The sequence below is a fragment of the Saccostrea cucullata genome, unplaced genomic scaffold, assembly GCF_032062105.1.
Source record: "Saccostrea cucullata isolate Sc308-1 unplaced genomic scaffold, CSIRO_AGI_Scuc_v1 ctg384, whole genome shotgun sequence".
In the NCBI taxonomy this organism is placed as follows: domain Eukaryota; kingdom Metazoa; phylum Mollusca; class Bivalvia; order Ostreida; family Ostreidae; genus Saccostrea; species Saccostrea cuccullata.
In genome coordinates, this window is record NW_026928932.1 from 35,245 (window position 1) to 48,486 (window position 13,242).

Sequence of the window (13,242 nt, forward strand, 5' to 3'; positions counted from 1 at the left end):
GCACTGTTCGCAAGCGAACTTGCGAGATATAACATGAACATTGCGGTTCTCAGTGAAACCAGGTTGGTTAGAGAAGGTGAACTTTGTGAAAGAGGAGCCCACTACACTTTCTTTTGGAGTGGACGCTGGCGTAGCTAGGTTTTGCTATAAAGACGATACTTGCTGGCCAGCTAGTCGGCGTAACCAAAGGAGTGAACGGACGCCTGATGACGATGAGACTCCGCCTCACATGAGGAATGTTCGCAACTATTGTCAGTGCATATACTCCTACCCTGACTAACCCAGAGGAGACAAAAAAAGTTTTATGAGGACCTCCACAATGTCATCAATGCCGTCCCAAACACTGTCAAGCTCGTCATTCTTGGCGACTTTAATGCGAGAGTTGGACGTGACCCCACTAACTGGGATGGCGTGATTGGGAAGCAAGGAGTGGGCAAGTGCAAAAAAAACGGCCTGCTGCTTCCCCAGACCTGTGCTGAACATGGCCTTCTCATCACAAACACCGTTTCTGCCTCCCCACCCGTAACAAGACGTCATGGATGCAGCCTCGCTCAAAGCATTGGCATCTCTTTGACTACTTCATCGTCAGGAAGAGAGACAGACAGGACGTTCATGTCACCGAGGCAATGTGCGGCGCCGAGTGCTGGAAAGATCACCGTCTCATCATCTCCAAACTCAACTTCCGGATCATACCCAAGATATGTACTAAGGGGACCAAGGCTCTAAAACGTCTCAACGTTGGCAAGCTCAAGTTGCCATCCACCACTCAGTACTTTGCTGAAACCCTAAAGAACGCCTGACCACGACGTGGAAGCAGCATGGAGCACACTTCGGAATACAGTGTACAACACAGCCTTTGAGTGTCAGAGGCCCTCCGCCAGAAAACACAAAAACTGGTTTGACGAGAACTGTGCAGCGATTACGCAGCTTCTGGAGGACAAGTAACGCGCTTACGAGGCTCATATAGATGATCCCACCTCCACAGCCAAGAAAGACGCTCTGAGGAATGCTCGCAGCACAATGCAGCAAAAGCTTCGGGATATGCAGGACTCCTGGCTGAATGCCAAAGCTGACGACATCCAACGCTACGCCGACTCTCATGACATGAAGAACCTTTACTGTGGACTGAAGGAAGTCTACGGGCCAACTTCATCAGGCTCATCCCTTCTCCTCAGTGCGGACGGGTCATCACACATCACAGAAAAGCAAAACATACTAAACAGGTTGGCGGAGCATTTCAATGGCGTTCTTAACCTCCCTTCTGCTATCAACGACGAAGCCATCAACCGACTACCCCAGTTCCCATCCACCAGTCAATGGACGCCGTTCCCTCGCTAAAAGAGATTTAAAAAGCAATAAGTCTGCTGTCAACTGGCAAAGCATCTGGCGGAGACTCCATCCCAGCTGAGATTTACAAAAAAGGGGGCATGGCTCAAGTCGAAAAACTCCACCATCTGTTTGAGTTCATTTGGGACCAGGAGAAGGCGCCTCAAGACCTCAAGGATGCCTCAATCATTCACCTGTACAAGCGAAAGGGAAAAACACAGGCCTGTGACAACCATTGTGGAATTTCCCTTCTCTCCGTCGCAGGCAAGACGTTAGCACGAGTCATAAGTCCGCTGTGCGGGACACATAGTCCGTATGCCAGACCATCGACTCTTTGGTGAACTACTGGAAGAAAAGCGTGCCCGTGACGCCCCCCTCCCCCAAAAAGCGATTCAAGGACAGCCTAAAGGCCTCCCTCTAGGCATTCAGTATCAAACATGATTCATGGGAAGTTGCAGCACAAGACAGGTGTGGGTGGAGATCCGCAGTCGCCACCGACGGACGAACAACATAGTCAATAATCAAAAATTCATTTACATAAAGTGTAACAACAGTATTGAAAAGGATATTAAAAACATAATAACAATACATGCCTGAGAAAAAACAATGAAAAATGACAGTATCAAACCAAATGAGGCAACTCTCTCAATTATGACCCTAATAGATATACATGATCAGTATGTCAGAAGGAGAGGTACATAAAATTAACACATGGAGATAACGAACACTATTCAACATCAAAGGTCCATAAAAAGATACAAAACAAGAGACCCAGGGGCCACAGCGCTCACCTGAGCACATCGGCTAGGAAAAAGCACTTATTAAATCAGACCTGAAAGTTTACTGAGGTAAAATGGGGGTTGAATTTTAACCCCCCAGGGGGTCATACTTTGAACAAACTAGAATCTACACTACCTGAGGATGATTCCATATAAATATCACTAATCATGGCTTTGAAGTTTGAAAAGAAGATTTTAAAAGATTTCCCTATATATTCCTATGTAAAACTTTGGTCGGCCATTTTGGCCCCACCCTAGCCCTGGGGGACATGATTTGAACAAACTTGAATCTACACTTCCTGAGGATAATTTCACATGAGTTTCATCTTTCCTGTCTCAATGGTTCTTGAGAAGAAGATTTTTAAAGATTTTTCCTATATATTCCTATGTAAAACTTTGGTCGGCCATTTTGGCCCCACCTTACCCCCAGGGGTCATGATTTGAACAAACTTGAATTTACACTACCTGAGGATGATACCACATGAGTTTTAACTTTCCTGGCCCAGTGGATCTTGAGAAGAAGATTTTTAAAGATTTTTTCTATATATTCCTATGTAAAACTTTGATCGGCCATTTTGGCCCCACCCTACCCCCGGGGGTCATGATTTGAACAAACTTGAATCTACACTACCTGAGGATGATACCACATGAGTTTCAACTTTCCTGGCCCAGTGGTTCTTGAGAACAAGATTTTTAAAACATACCATTAAATTTTCACTATTTCTAAATGATCTCCCCTTGAATAAGGGCGTGGCCCTTCAATTGAACAAACTTAAATTCCCTTCACCTAAGGATACTTTGTGCCAAGTTTGATTGAAATTGGCCCAGTGGTTCTTGAGAAGAAGATGAAAATGTGAAAAGTTTACGACGACGACGACGCCAATGACGACGACAGACAACGGACAAATTTTGATCAGAAAAGCTCACTTGAGCCTTCGGCTCAGGTGAGCTAAAAAGCAGAGTAAAAACGGACCTCTGAAACACCAGAGGTGGGCTCAGGTGTTATGGAGGAGTCACATCCCCTGCCGACCGGTCACATCCACCATGTGTTCCTTGTCAAGATCGGGAAAGAACGGGGGAAAATACCAAGGTCAAATCAGTGTATAGATAATTAACAACCAATTAGTATGAAAAACGTCGTTCAGCATTTAAATAAATGATAAACTGTATGTACTGACCAATCATTGTAAATCAGCATTCAAATTTTCCAGTCAAAACATGGAAAGCTATAATTTTACCCACAAAAATAAATTCTTGTTTTCGTTTCAAATAGTGTCAAAATGTCTTTAAATATTGCTGCATAGGAAAAGAAAATGAATCACGTTATATCTTTTGAAATGTATTACAACCTTTAATCCATATCGACTAGAAACAAAATTTTTCAATTCCAGAACTACACGAACTGTTTGATCTCTTCTACTTGACAGTAACCATTTAGTCATTTCCTTATAGCTAAATATTTTTAAAATATACTTCAGATTTATGTGAACATAAGCACACAAGAGCAACGCGATAAAGAAACATTTTGGTTATGTTTTGATACTTGATATCGCCTTAAGATGTAGAGTGTTCATGAAAATATTCTCGACAATTTACAAATATTACGTTAATGTAGAGTGTACATGAAATTTGCTTTGACAATGTACACTTGGTATACTTTCCCTTTTAGGTGTACGAGGGTTGTTAGAAAAGTTCGCGGACACATTGAATTACGGAAAATCTATTGTGTACTGTGAAGTATGACCTATGTCTGAATAAATTCCTACATTTTGTTTATTTGTATGTAAAAAACCATGTCCATTTACTACAATCTTGAAAATTTACAACGATTTTACTATGAGGTCATGGGATTCACGAAGCAATCATTTGACGTAAGGCAACGCGACAGCCAGATTTCAACCCGTTAAACTTTGTCGCAGTTCATTAAATCTTTCATTTTTTCCATATTTTTCTTATCTTTTTACTACTCTAAATTTGAATATCTATATCAAGACATGTTACTTTTCTACTATAATGTCTTTTGTACTGATTCGGATATTATTGAGATCTTTGGGAAAAAATCGATCAGGTATGGAAACTATGCAAAACCATTAAGGCACAACGTCCATGCAATAAAGGGGTATTGAATTATCGATGGGGTTAATCATTCAAAATGTTAATCCTTACATTCTTATAAAGCTACCACCATTTGAAAACTTTTATCCTTTGTATGTGTAGGAAATTCCCGGCAACATCTTGCACATTTTAATCTCTTTTAGACATTTTCCTGTCAGCATACATAATTTTTACGTAGTGCAGTACTCCATGATGCTCAATGACGTTCCGATTTTTGGCTGTGTTTTTATGCGATGATCATTTATAAATGGCTATAAAACAGTCATATACCCTCCAATTCGATTTTGATAAAAAGTTTATGTGATGTAAACGTGCCAAAATGTGGCATGCTCCGAGAAGCAAGATTTATCAAGATTTATCAAAATAAAACAGCTGTATATTTTTCAGTGAGCACTGGAGAGCACCAAAGTTTTGTATATTTATTGGAAAATAGGTTAATATTTTATCTGAAAAGTTTGACTGGTTTCTTGAAAATAGCGCGCTCACAATAGAACTTGTCCGCGAACTTTTCTAACACCCCTCGTACATGTAATGCGTCAGTGAGTTTTCCGTGAAACTGTTGTTTACGTTACAAACATAACGTTTGTGTAAATTGACGGCCGCTATCGGCCATCGTAGTAAAAGCAATTGATTTCCAATTGTGTATTTAAAGCAGTTGCATTTTAGATATTGTAATGTCATCTGAATTTAAAATACAGGTTTAATAGTAATAAGTTTTAAAAAAGGAATTAAATTTTACCGAACAATACTCAAATTTATCGGAATTTTAAGTATAGGTATTTTTTTTTTCAATTAGAAGTAATAGAACTGTAAATGTGTAGTTTCATACTTTGTTCTTATTAAGGTTGAATTATGACGGCTATGTAGAAAATTCATTACAGTAAAATAATTGTCTTTTTTATGTGTCCTTATCCTAGAAGCACAGAAACTATGCTTTCAATAAAATTCAGTGTAGGAATACAACAAAATAACCGTAAGGCGTGTCATTTTAAACATTTTACGAAAAAAAAATTGAGCCGGTGAGCGTAAACAAAAAAAAAACGATATGTTGATTTTTTCCCAACCTCAAAGTTCTAATAACACATAACTATTTGTGATATATAATTTTCAATAATTTTAATGAAGACCATTTTCTGTTAAGACCATCAATTTAGAACTTTTTTTAGGCTCGTCTTTGTGATACACAGCTGCTCAGTCTTACAAAAAGTGTGAATACATATTTGTTTTATATACAATACGCATGCATGAGTTAACTTTTCCTATACTTTGTACTCAAATTTCTATATATCTATCTTTTAATTAGTAACTTTTATTTCAATTAGACATTATCTATATGTGCTTTATCTAGCAGTTCTCTTATATATCTCTGACGCGCAATGATGCATTGCCAATTATTTGCTTTGTTTCCGTAATACGAGTATGTATTCTCATATACTAGGTTACCACTGGAAGAGTAATATAATTTGATTTTTGCATGGCTTTTCAATGAACTTGAATGGTATATTTCCTGGGTTTAAACTGAGATATCCTGATGTTTATTCCTTTTTAAGGAAAACATTAAAAGAAAATTAAAACCGAAGTTGAAATCAACTGTCATTGGCATGTAAGTATATGTCATTCAATGTATATAATAGATTTGGCTCATTTCCTTTAATATTTGCATTTCCAGTGTCCTTGTTCGAGATAAAATTACAAATAGTTAATGTAATTTATTTTTCCATCAATGTACTGTTCATCAATAGGCGCGGTTACAAAACATCACGTGCAAGGTCTGACAAATACAATGTAGAGACAAGAATCGGAGCTTCTAGCCTTCAATTGGAGGAAAAAATATTATGTATATATATGGAATAGCTGTCTTATTTTTTTATTTTATGACGATGATCAGTCGATTGGCTTGCGTGATAATTTTTATGCAAATTATCACGCAAGCTAATCGATTGATCACATCATGAAATCGAATAATAAGACAGTTATTTCTTAAACATGAGCAACTTTATCTTCAAGAAATTCAGCAGATATTGCTTAAGGTTTCGATAATGAAGGACAAGGCGCTAATCAATAATTTTTTTTTAAGATTTTCTTAGAAAATCATCGAAGGCAAAATAAGATTAGACTTCTTATGCAGGAAAATAAGATACCAAAGAAAGGGTTCGGTTCACTTTATGCACAAAATAGCCATGTCGATATACCAATTAATTGACTAGCACTTGATGATCCATTTGAAGCATGAAAATAATATAGAGACTTAGTGCTTTATTTCCTATTAAAACTTTCTCTCAAAAGTCTTGAAGAACTGGCTTTATGAAATTGCAATGTTCTTGAATTTTAAGGTAAACATGTATATTTGAATATTTTCAGTGAATAAAAATAATATGAGAGCAATCTCTGCTCTAAAAATTAAAACATCTATTAATCCTCACGAACCGTTCTATCATTTACTAGTTACATATTTTAGATCAGAGGTTAATTGCACTGTAAATTAAATATCGAATAATAGCTTTAAAAAATTACCGTTTTTGTAGACTTTCTCAGAATATGAGGAAATTGACGCATTTCGTGGCATCATGATGCATTAACTAGCCAGAAAAAAATACGTCCTTTTTGATAAATACGCAACCAACGGAAATATTCGGCGACAATTTAATGTGTAAATAATGATCGAACAGTTAGTACATGTAACTATGATAGACGTCAGTCGGCATTTGACTAAATAATATGTTGTATTTGCTAATGAGGTAATTAAATAGACCATAGAACCTCGTTTTAGAAATTGTTTCTACGTAGAGCATGTTTTATCGCATTGAATCAACTGAGAGATACAGACCCAATATGCAGCTGATGAAGATATATTGTTGCATAAGTAAGGGAAGTGACGTTTATCATAAAGCTTGGTTGTAATACTACCAATCTTCTTTTTATACGCTACTCTTCTCATAAACCCTTGGCATACAGTGTAAAAAAGTTTGGTATTTTTTTCTTAAGTTGTTATTGGATTGGATCGATATCGATCGATCAGTAAACAGTTGATTTTTGTAAATGACGATTTCTGCATTTGGACTCTTGGGAATGAAAGACGCAATTAAACGACGATCATATGCTACTCCATGAACAGTCGTACGTGGTTTCATCCAATATCTTACCCTTATCCTGCCGAGATAGTTTTGACTTATCAGCACAGCTGCTGCCGGGAAAGTTCAGTGTAAACAAATCAGTCAAAAGGAATGCAGAAAACTTTCTTATCTGCCTGTATTATCTTTATTTTCCTTAGAAAACCTTTAGAAAACTTGTACAACATTAATTTCACTATCTTTCGATATAAATTTTATACATTTATTTTTTTTATATTTATAAGAATACATGAATGCTATAAAGACAACTCAAAAAAGATCTGTTTATTAATAAATAAAGCTATAATTGATATTTACTCAGTCTGTATGTTAAACCTTAGCATCACTATTCTCTTCATTAATAGATTCTTTATCTGAAACTGCCATAAAATTATATCTAATACTTCCTCTAAATTAAAGCCAAGCAGATTTTCCTTAGCCATTCTAGAAACTCTCTTTGCTTTGATATTTGCCTCATTTTGCCCCAGATTTCACACCTACAATCACTGATTGGTTCAGTATTTTTATAAAACTATTTCCATTGGTCTGTATTTTTGTTACCTTGATTCATACATCTTACTACAGTGCTGAAAATAGCTTGTAATGTAGCATCATATGAGGAAACCCCCCAAAACGACCTGAGGTCGCGATTGGCAGCAGCAGTACTGATAAGCCATCACGACTCTAGGTCGCGATCGGCAGGATAAGGTATGTGTATGTATACATAATATATGTGCAAAATAAGAAGAAGGGTTATAGATATGCACTTTAAATGACAAATAAAAAATCTATACCATTTTCTTTTAAAACCTTCATGATTTAAATACGTTATTGATTTCTGCTGATGAAGCAAGTTTTGCATAATTGTTTAAATTCGAAATCACGTGCCAAAATCATTTGTTGCAAAAAGATATTAACCATTATTTTCCCATTTTTTTCCCATATTTGCTTTTTCTTCTTGATAAGTATATTGTACATATTTTTACAACCATTTGTGCTTTGATAAAAAACATAAATTGAATTTGGGATAAAAGGTCCACTTTCTTCTTTTTTTTCAATATAAATACTTTTCAATATCTTTGTAACAGTTATTTTTAAACCGGTATATTTTACAAAATTAGTTTGTACATTCATATTATTAAGGTACTCGAGGCTTATAAACTTTCCTTCAACTTCAAACAGATCTCTTATGAAAACAAAGCCTGCATCAAAATAACTTTCAAAAATACAGAAGAATTGTTTATTTTAATTCTTGGGTTAAACCATATATGTTCATGAAGAAGTTGAGTAGTACATGTTTTTTGACTACCACTGCAGTCAATGATTTTTACCCATTTATTTCAATAAATGAGATAAATTATGATTTTGTTCACCAAAAGCTAGATATAAGAATTAAGAAAAGAAAATACAAACAACAAATGATATTATCATTAAAACAAAGTACACTTCCTACTTTGCAAGGCTTTCAGTGTTTGGTTTGAATACAATGATTTTATTTGTTTACGCGGGTATGGTAAGGAAGCATATAAATCATTTCTCGGGAAATTAAGACTTTTTAAAGAAAATTAAGTTTGATAATTTACCCAAACCACTGATAAATGTTAACAATAATTAACTATTGCATAAAGATAAAAAAAGTGTCTAACGCAAAGACGTGCACCAGCACCACTGCATCACGTGACTTCTATTTATAGCGAAATGTTCCTTAATAATAAAAAAAAAGCTAACAGAACTACAATACCCCGAAGTTTCATAAATTCTTTGAGTAAATAATATAGTCGAAAAACATCTATTTTGCATAAAAAGTGCTGCTAGAATCCCACTGTCCTGTCAGTAAAATAATTATTCCACACATTCGCACGAAACCGATATTTTGAATTTTATACATATGAACCGAAATTTTTCGTACAACCCTGCTTAACTCGGGATTCTAGCAGCACCTTCCAAGTATTTTAGAAGGCGAACTTTCCATATGTACAAATCTTATGTTTTGAAATATCAAGCTTATTGTTGTTCTACTGCATTATTTTTGTCAGGAATGACAGAGGAAAAACCAACCAGGATACTTTATAACTGACTGTATTCAAAAGAGAAAATAATCGATAAAATAAATTAACATACCTGTTTAATTAACTGAACTCCACATGAATTTCACATAATATTCACGGTATTTGCTTTTAAACTCCATTTTACGTACCTCTGTACATGCCGTTCTCCGCCAAATTCTCTTTACACGACAAGATTAATACCCAAGTTACTTGATGTACACATATGACGTCATTGATGGTATATTTTAATCAAAATGACAGATACAGCAAAACAAAATAAAAACGTTTTATTTTTGTTAATGTTTAGACGTTTCTATTCATTTCCTAGAGTGAAATTACATCTCTAAATACCACTATTACGAAAACTTGTGTTGTAAAATTGACGTCATCTCGCCTACTATGACGTCATAATGTATCACTGACTTAGTCAAGGTAGAATATTCTGTATGCTTCCTCATCACCCCAGTGTATTTCAGGTAAGATGATTCAATGAATTTAAGTACATAATGGACGAAGCCATCACATGTGACTTTGCCTCGATCAAGGCACATAAGGCAGACAAAGTGGGAAACCTCACCTTTAGGTCAGTAGATCACGGCACATAAGGCAGAAAAAGTAGGAAACCTCACCTTTGGGTAAGTAGATCAAGGCACACAAAACCAAAAAAGTAGGAAACCTCAATTTCAGGTTAGTAGATCAAGGCACATAAGGCAAACAAAGTGGAAAATCTCATCTTTAGGTTAGTAGATTAAGGTACACAAGGTAGAAAAAGTAGGAAACTTCACATTTAGGGCAGAGGTTAAAATGTATAAAACAGGAAAATTTAGAGTCGAAATCCCCTGTCTTTTAACTGAATTCTCTTCCTTACAGAGATTTACAACAAGGACAGAGGTAAAGAGGAACCAAAGACAAATGACAAGGCCGCGGAAATGAGAAACAGAATCATAAAGCGGGCAGCGCCGGAGTTCCATGATGGAATATATGGTAGACAAGTGTTGTTTTTATTTCGTGTCAAATACTTTCAAACGAGGTAAATGCTGTTAATATTTCTGGTCAAATAATTTCAGCCAATCTGAAAGTTATTGATATTCAAGGTAAAATAAATTCAACCAATCTGAATGTTGCTTGTTTATGGTCATATAATTTCAGCAAATCTAAATGGTAATATTTCAGGTCAATACTTTCAGCCAATCTAGGTATTGGAATGCCGATGTTGGCCAGTAATTATATCCCACCAGGAATGACCGTCCATCTACAGAGTGAAAACGGAATTATGGGATTGGTTAGTCTCCTAATTATCTTGCATTATGTGTAGTAATTTAGCCTGAGATAATTGTGATTTGATATTAATTTTATGTCCCATTATTATTCTGAAGAAAAATATTTATTGTAATATTAAAGGGTCCGTACCCATTACCCAGTGAGGTTGACCCAGATCTGATCAACGCAGGCAAACAGACTGTCACCAACATCCCAGGGAGCTCTTTCTTCTCCAGTGACGATTCCTTCGCTATCTTTCGAGGATTTGTTTATTACTCAAATCAAATCGAGCAATCATAAGCTTCTTAAACCCTCACATATAACTGAAGAGAATGCAGCTAAAACAATTTATTTTCCCTTAAACTTCAATATGCCAACAAATAAATTGATGAAGTTAATATAAATGGTATTCTTAATCACAAAGGGTCCAGTCTTACATTATTATTCCATCAAATTTCAAGTTCAAGAGTACACCTTGTATTTCTTAAAGAAATACATCATTGGACTATTTCTTCCAAAGTTTTTAATTACAAGAAAACATTTAATGGCATTGCTGTCAAATATTTGCAAAAACATAATCCATTTTTACAGTTGACATATTAATTTAACCATTTTAGTTTTATGACGATATTGTTTTTTTACAGAGGACATATAAACTTGACCAGGGGCATTACAAGTTTCTCGTTATGGAGATCTGGCCAACTGAATGATTCCGGTAAGCTAAAGGATGTATATCAGGAAATGAAGTTTCACTTTGATTATAATTTAGAAATGAAAACTTAATTTACTCTTTATGAAAACATTTTTTCTATTTCATGTTTCTTATATCATAATTCAATTCTTATGGGAAATTTATGTGATTATGACTTATTCAATGAACTGTTTGCCTTGTTGTACTAATCTGTTATATATTTTTAGGGTGGTTAGTCAAGGGAATGGGTGGAGCTATGGATCTGGTGTCCAGTCACAAAACTAAGGTTATTGTTACAATGGAGCACCAGGACAAGGTTATATAATCTTCAGACTTGCATTTTTTAGTTCAAAACCTTGTAAATAAGTTTGTTGCATGATTATTGTTCAGTATAAGTTTAATGAGTGTTAATGTATTTCAGAAAGGAAACAGTAAGATAGTCAACAGCTGTGATTTGCCACTGACGGGTAAAAACTGTGTGGATATGATCATCACAGACAAGGTATGGCATTCACTGATGTAGTCATAATGATATAAATCTGTCAGCAGAGATTCTGTAAAAATGTAAAATATAACTCTGGGAGAGGCCTTCCTTATTATAATATATCTTAATGGTGAATATGATTATAATCCTTCATATTTCATTGTTTGTTTGATTATAATCCTTTACATTTCAGTGTGTGTTTGATTATAATCCTTTATATTTCAGTGAGTGTTTGATTATAATACTTTATATTTCAGTGTGTGTTTGACGTGGACTCACAGAAGGGACTAATTTTAACGGAGATTGTAGAAAACGAAGATGCCGCCAGCATTGTTGGTGCCACCAACTGTGAATTTGTAGTAAGTACAAGTTAAGTACTCCTGATAATAAATGAGTTAAATACAGTTATGTGAATTTCTTTTAAAAATTTCAAACTAATGAAAAATTAAATGACAAACTATTCCATGTGTGTAGGTTATTAAACTAGAAAAAAATATTGAATGAATCAAATTTACATAATTTTGATAACAAATATTGCCTTTAAATAGTGCTTTATGATTCATTTATTATCAAATGAATAATGTGTATGCAATTTGCAAAATCTGCCATATTTGAAAATAATCTTGTGATATCCATTTGAGAATTCTCTGTAGGACTGCACCAGAGACTGAGATTATTTCTATATCCAGATCCATGTCAGGTCTAGAGCAGTACCGTATAATTCTATTTAACCTTAATCTTTTTTCAGGTTGCTCCAGATGTTAAAGTAATGGGGCAGATTCAGACATAGATAATGGGGAGACAACTCACTGCTGGTCTCGTCAATGTGTGTGTCTGATATGTGATATGTAGACTTATAAACAGGGTGGCATGATGAGAGCTATAGACCTTAACACTGGAGTAGAGGTCAAAGGTCAAAACACTCAACTCTTTGTGATCTGAGCCTCATGTAATAATTGTGAGACAAATATGTTTATGTTTCATTATGTATTGTAGGGATAAATTAACCTTGCTCTCATCTACTTGGCAAAAGTGATATTTCACAGAAGAAGACAATTTTTTTTTGTATACATGATTTTAATCATAGTCAACTAAGGTATTGCATAATAAATAAAAATTTTCTGAGTTTCTGTGCTCTTCACAAACAAATATCTACTTGAACGGCTTCAAAACATTGTTTCATTAGTCGTTTCTCTGCTTAATTAAGGATGTACAATGTGTATGACCTACAAACATAATCTGTCCAATTCAATAAAATTAAATTAAAGATGAACTAAGTGTCAAAATTATGAATGCCATAGCATCTGGCTTAAAACATGAATCAAATTCAATCACTGAGTTGTTGCATTTTGAACTCTTCAACTTTTTACAAGTTTTTTAATGAATTATATAACTATAAAGTTATTATGATTCTAATTGATTTTTTTTT

General features: G+C 35.0%; 1 protein-coding gene and 1 pseudogene across 1 annotated transcript; both read left to right on the forward strand.

Annotated features, from left to right (window-relative positions):
• The first annotated feature begins 9,852 nt into the window (after positions 1–9,852).
• Positions 9,853–13,242, forward strand: part of LOC134279282 (succinyl-CoA:3-ketoacid coenzyme A transferase 1, mitochondrial-like) — a 39,641-nt pseudogene continuing 36,251 nt past the window's right edge.
• On the forward strand, positions 11,482–13,034 carry LOC134279281 (succinyl-CoA:3-ketoacid coenzyme A transferase 2A, mitochondrial-like). The gene is made up of 4 exons (XM_062761635.1): positions 11,482–11,645; positions 11,751–11,831; positions 12,071–12,172; positions 12,562–13,034. The coding sequence occupies exons 1-4, from the start codon at positions 11,574–11,576 to the stop codon at positions 12,601–12,603; spliced, it is 297 nt and encodes a 98-aa protein (XP_062617619.1). The 5' UTR covers positions 11,482–11,573; the 3' UTR covers positions 12,604–13,034.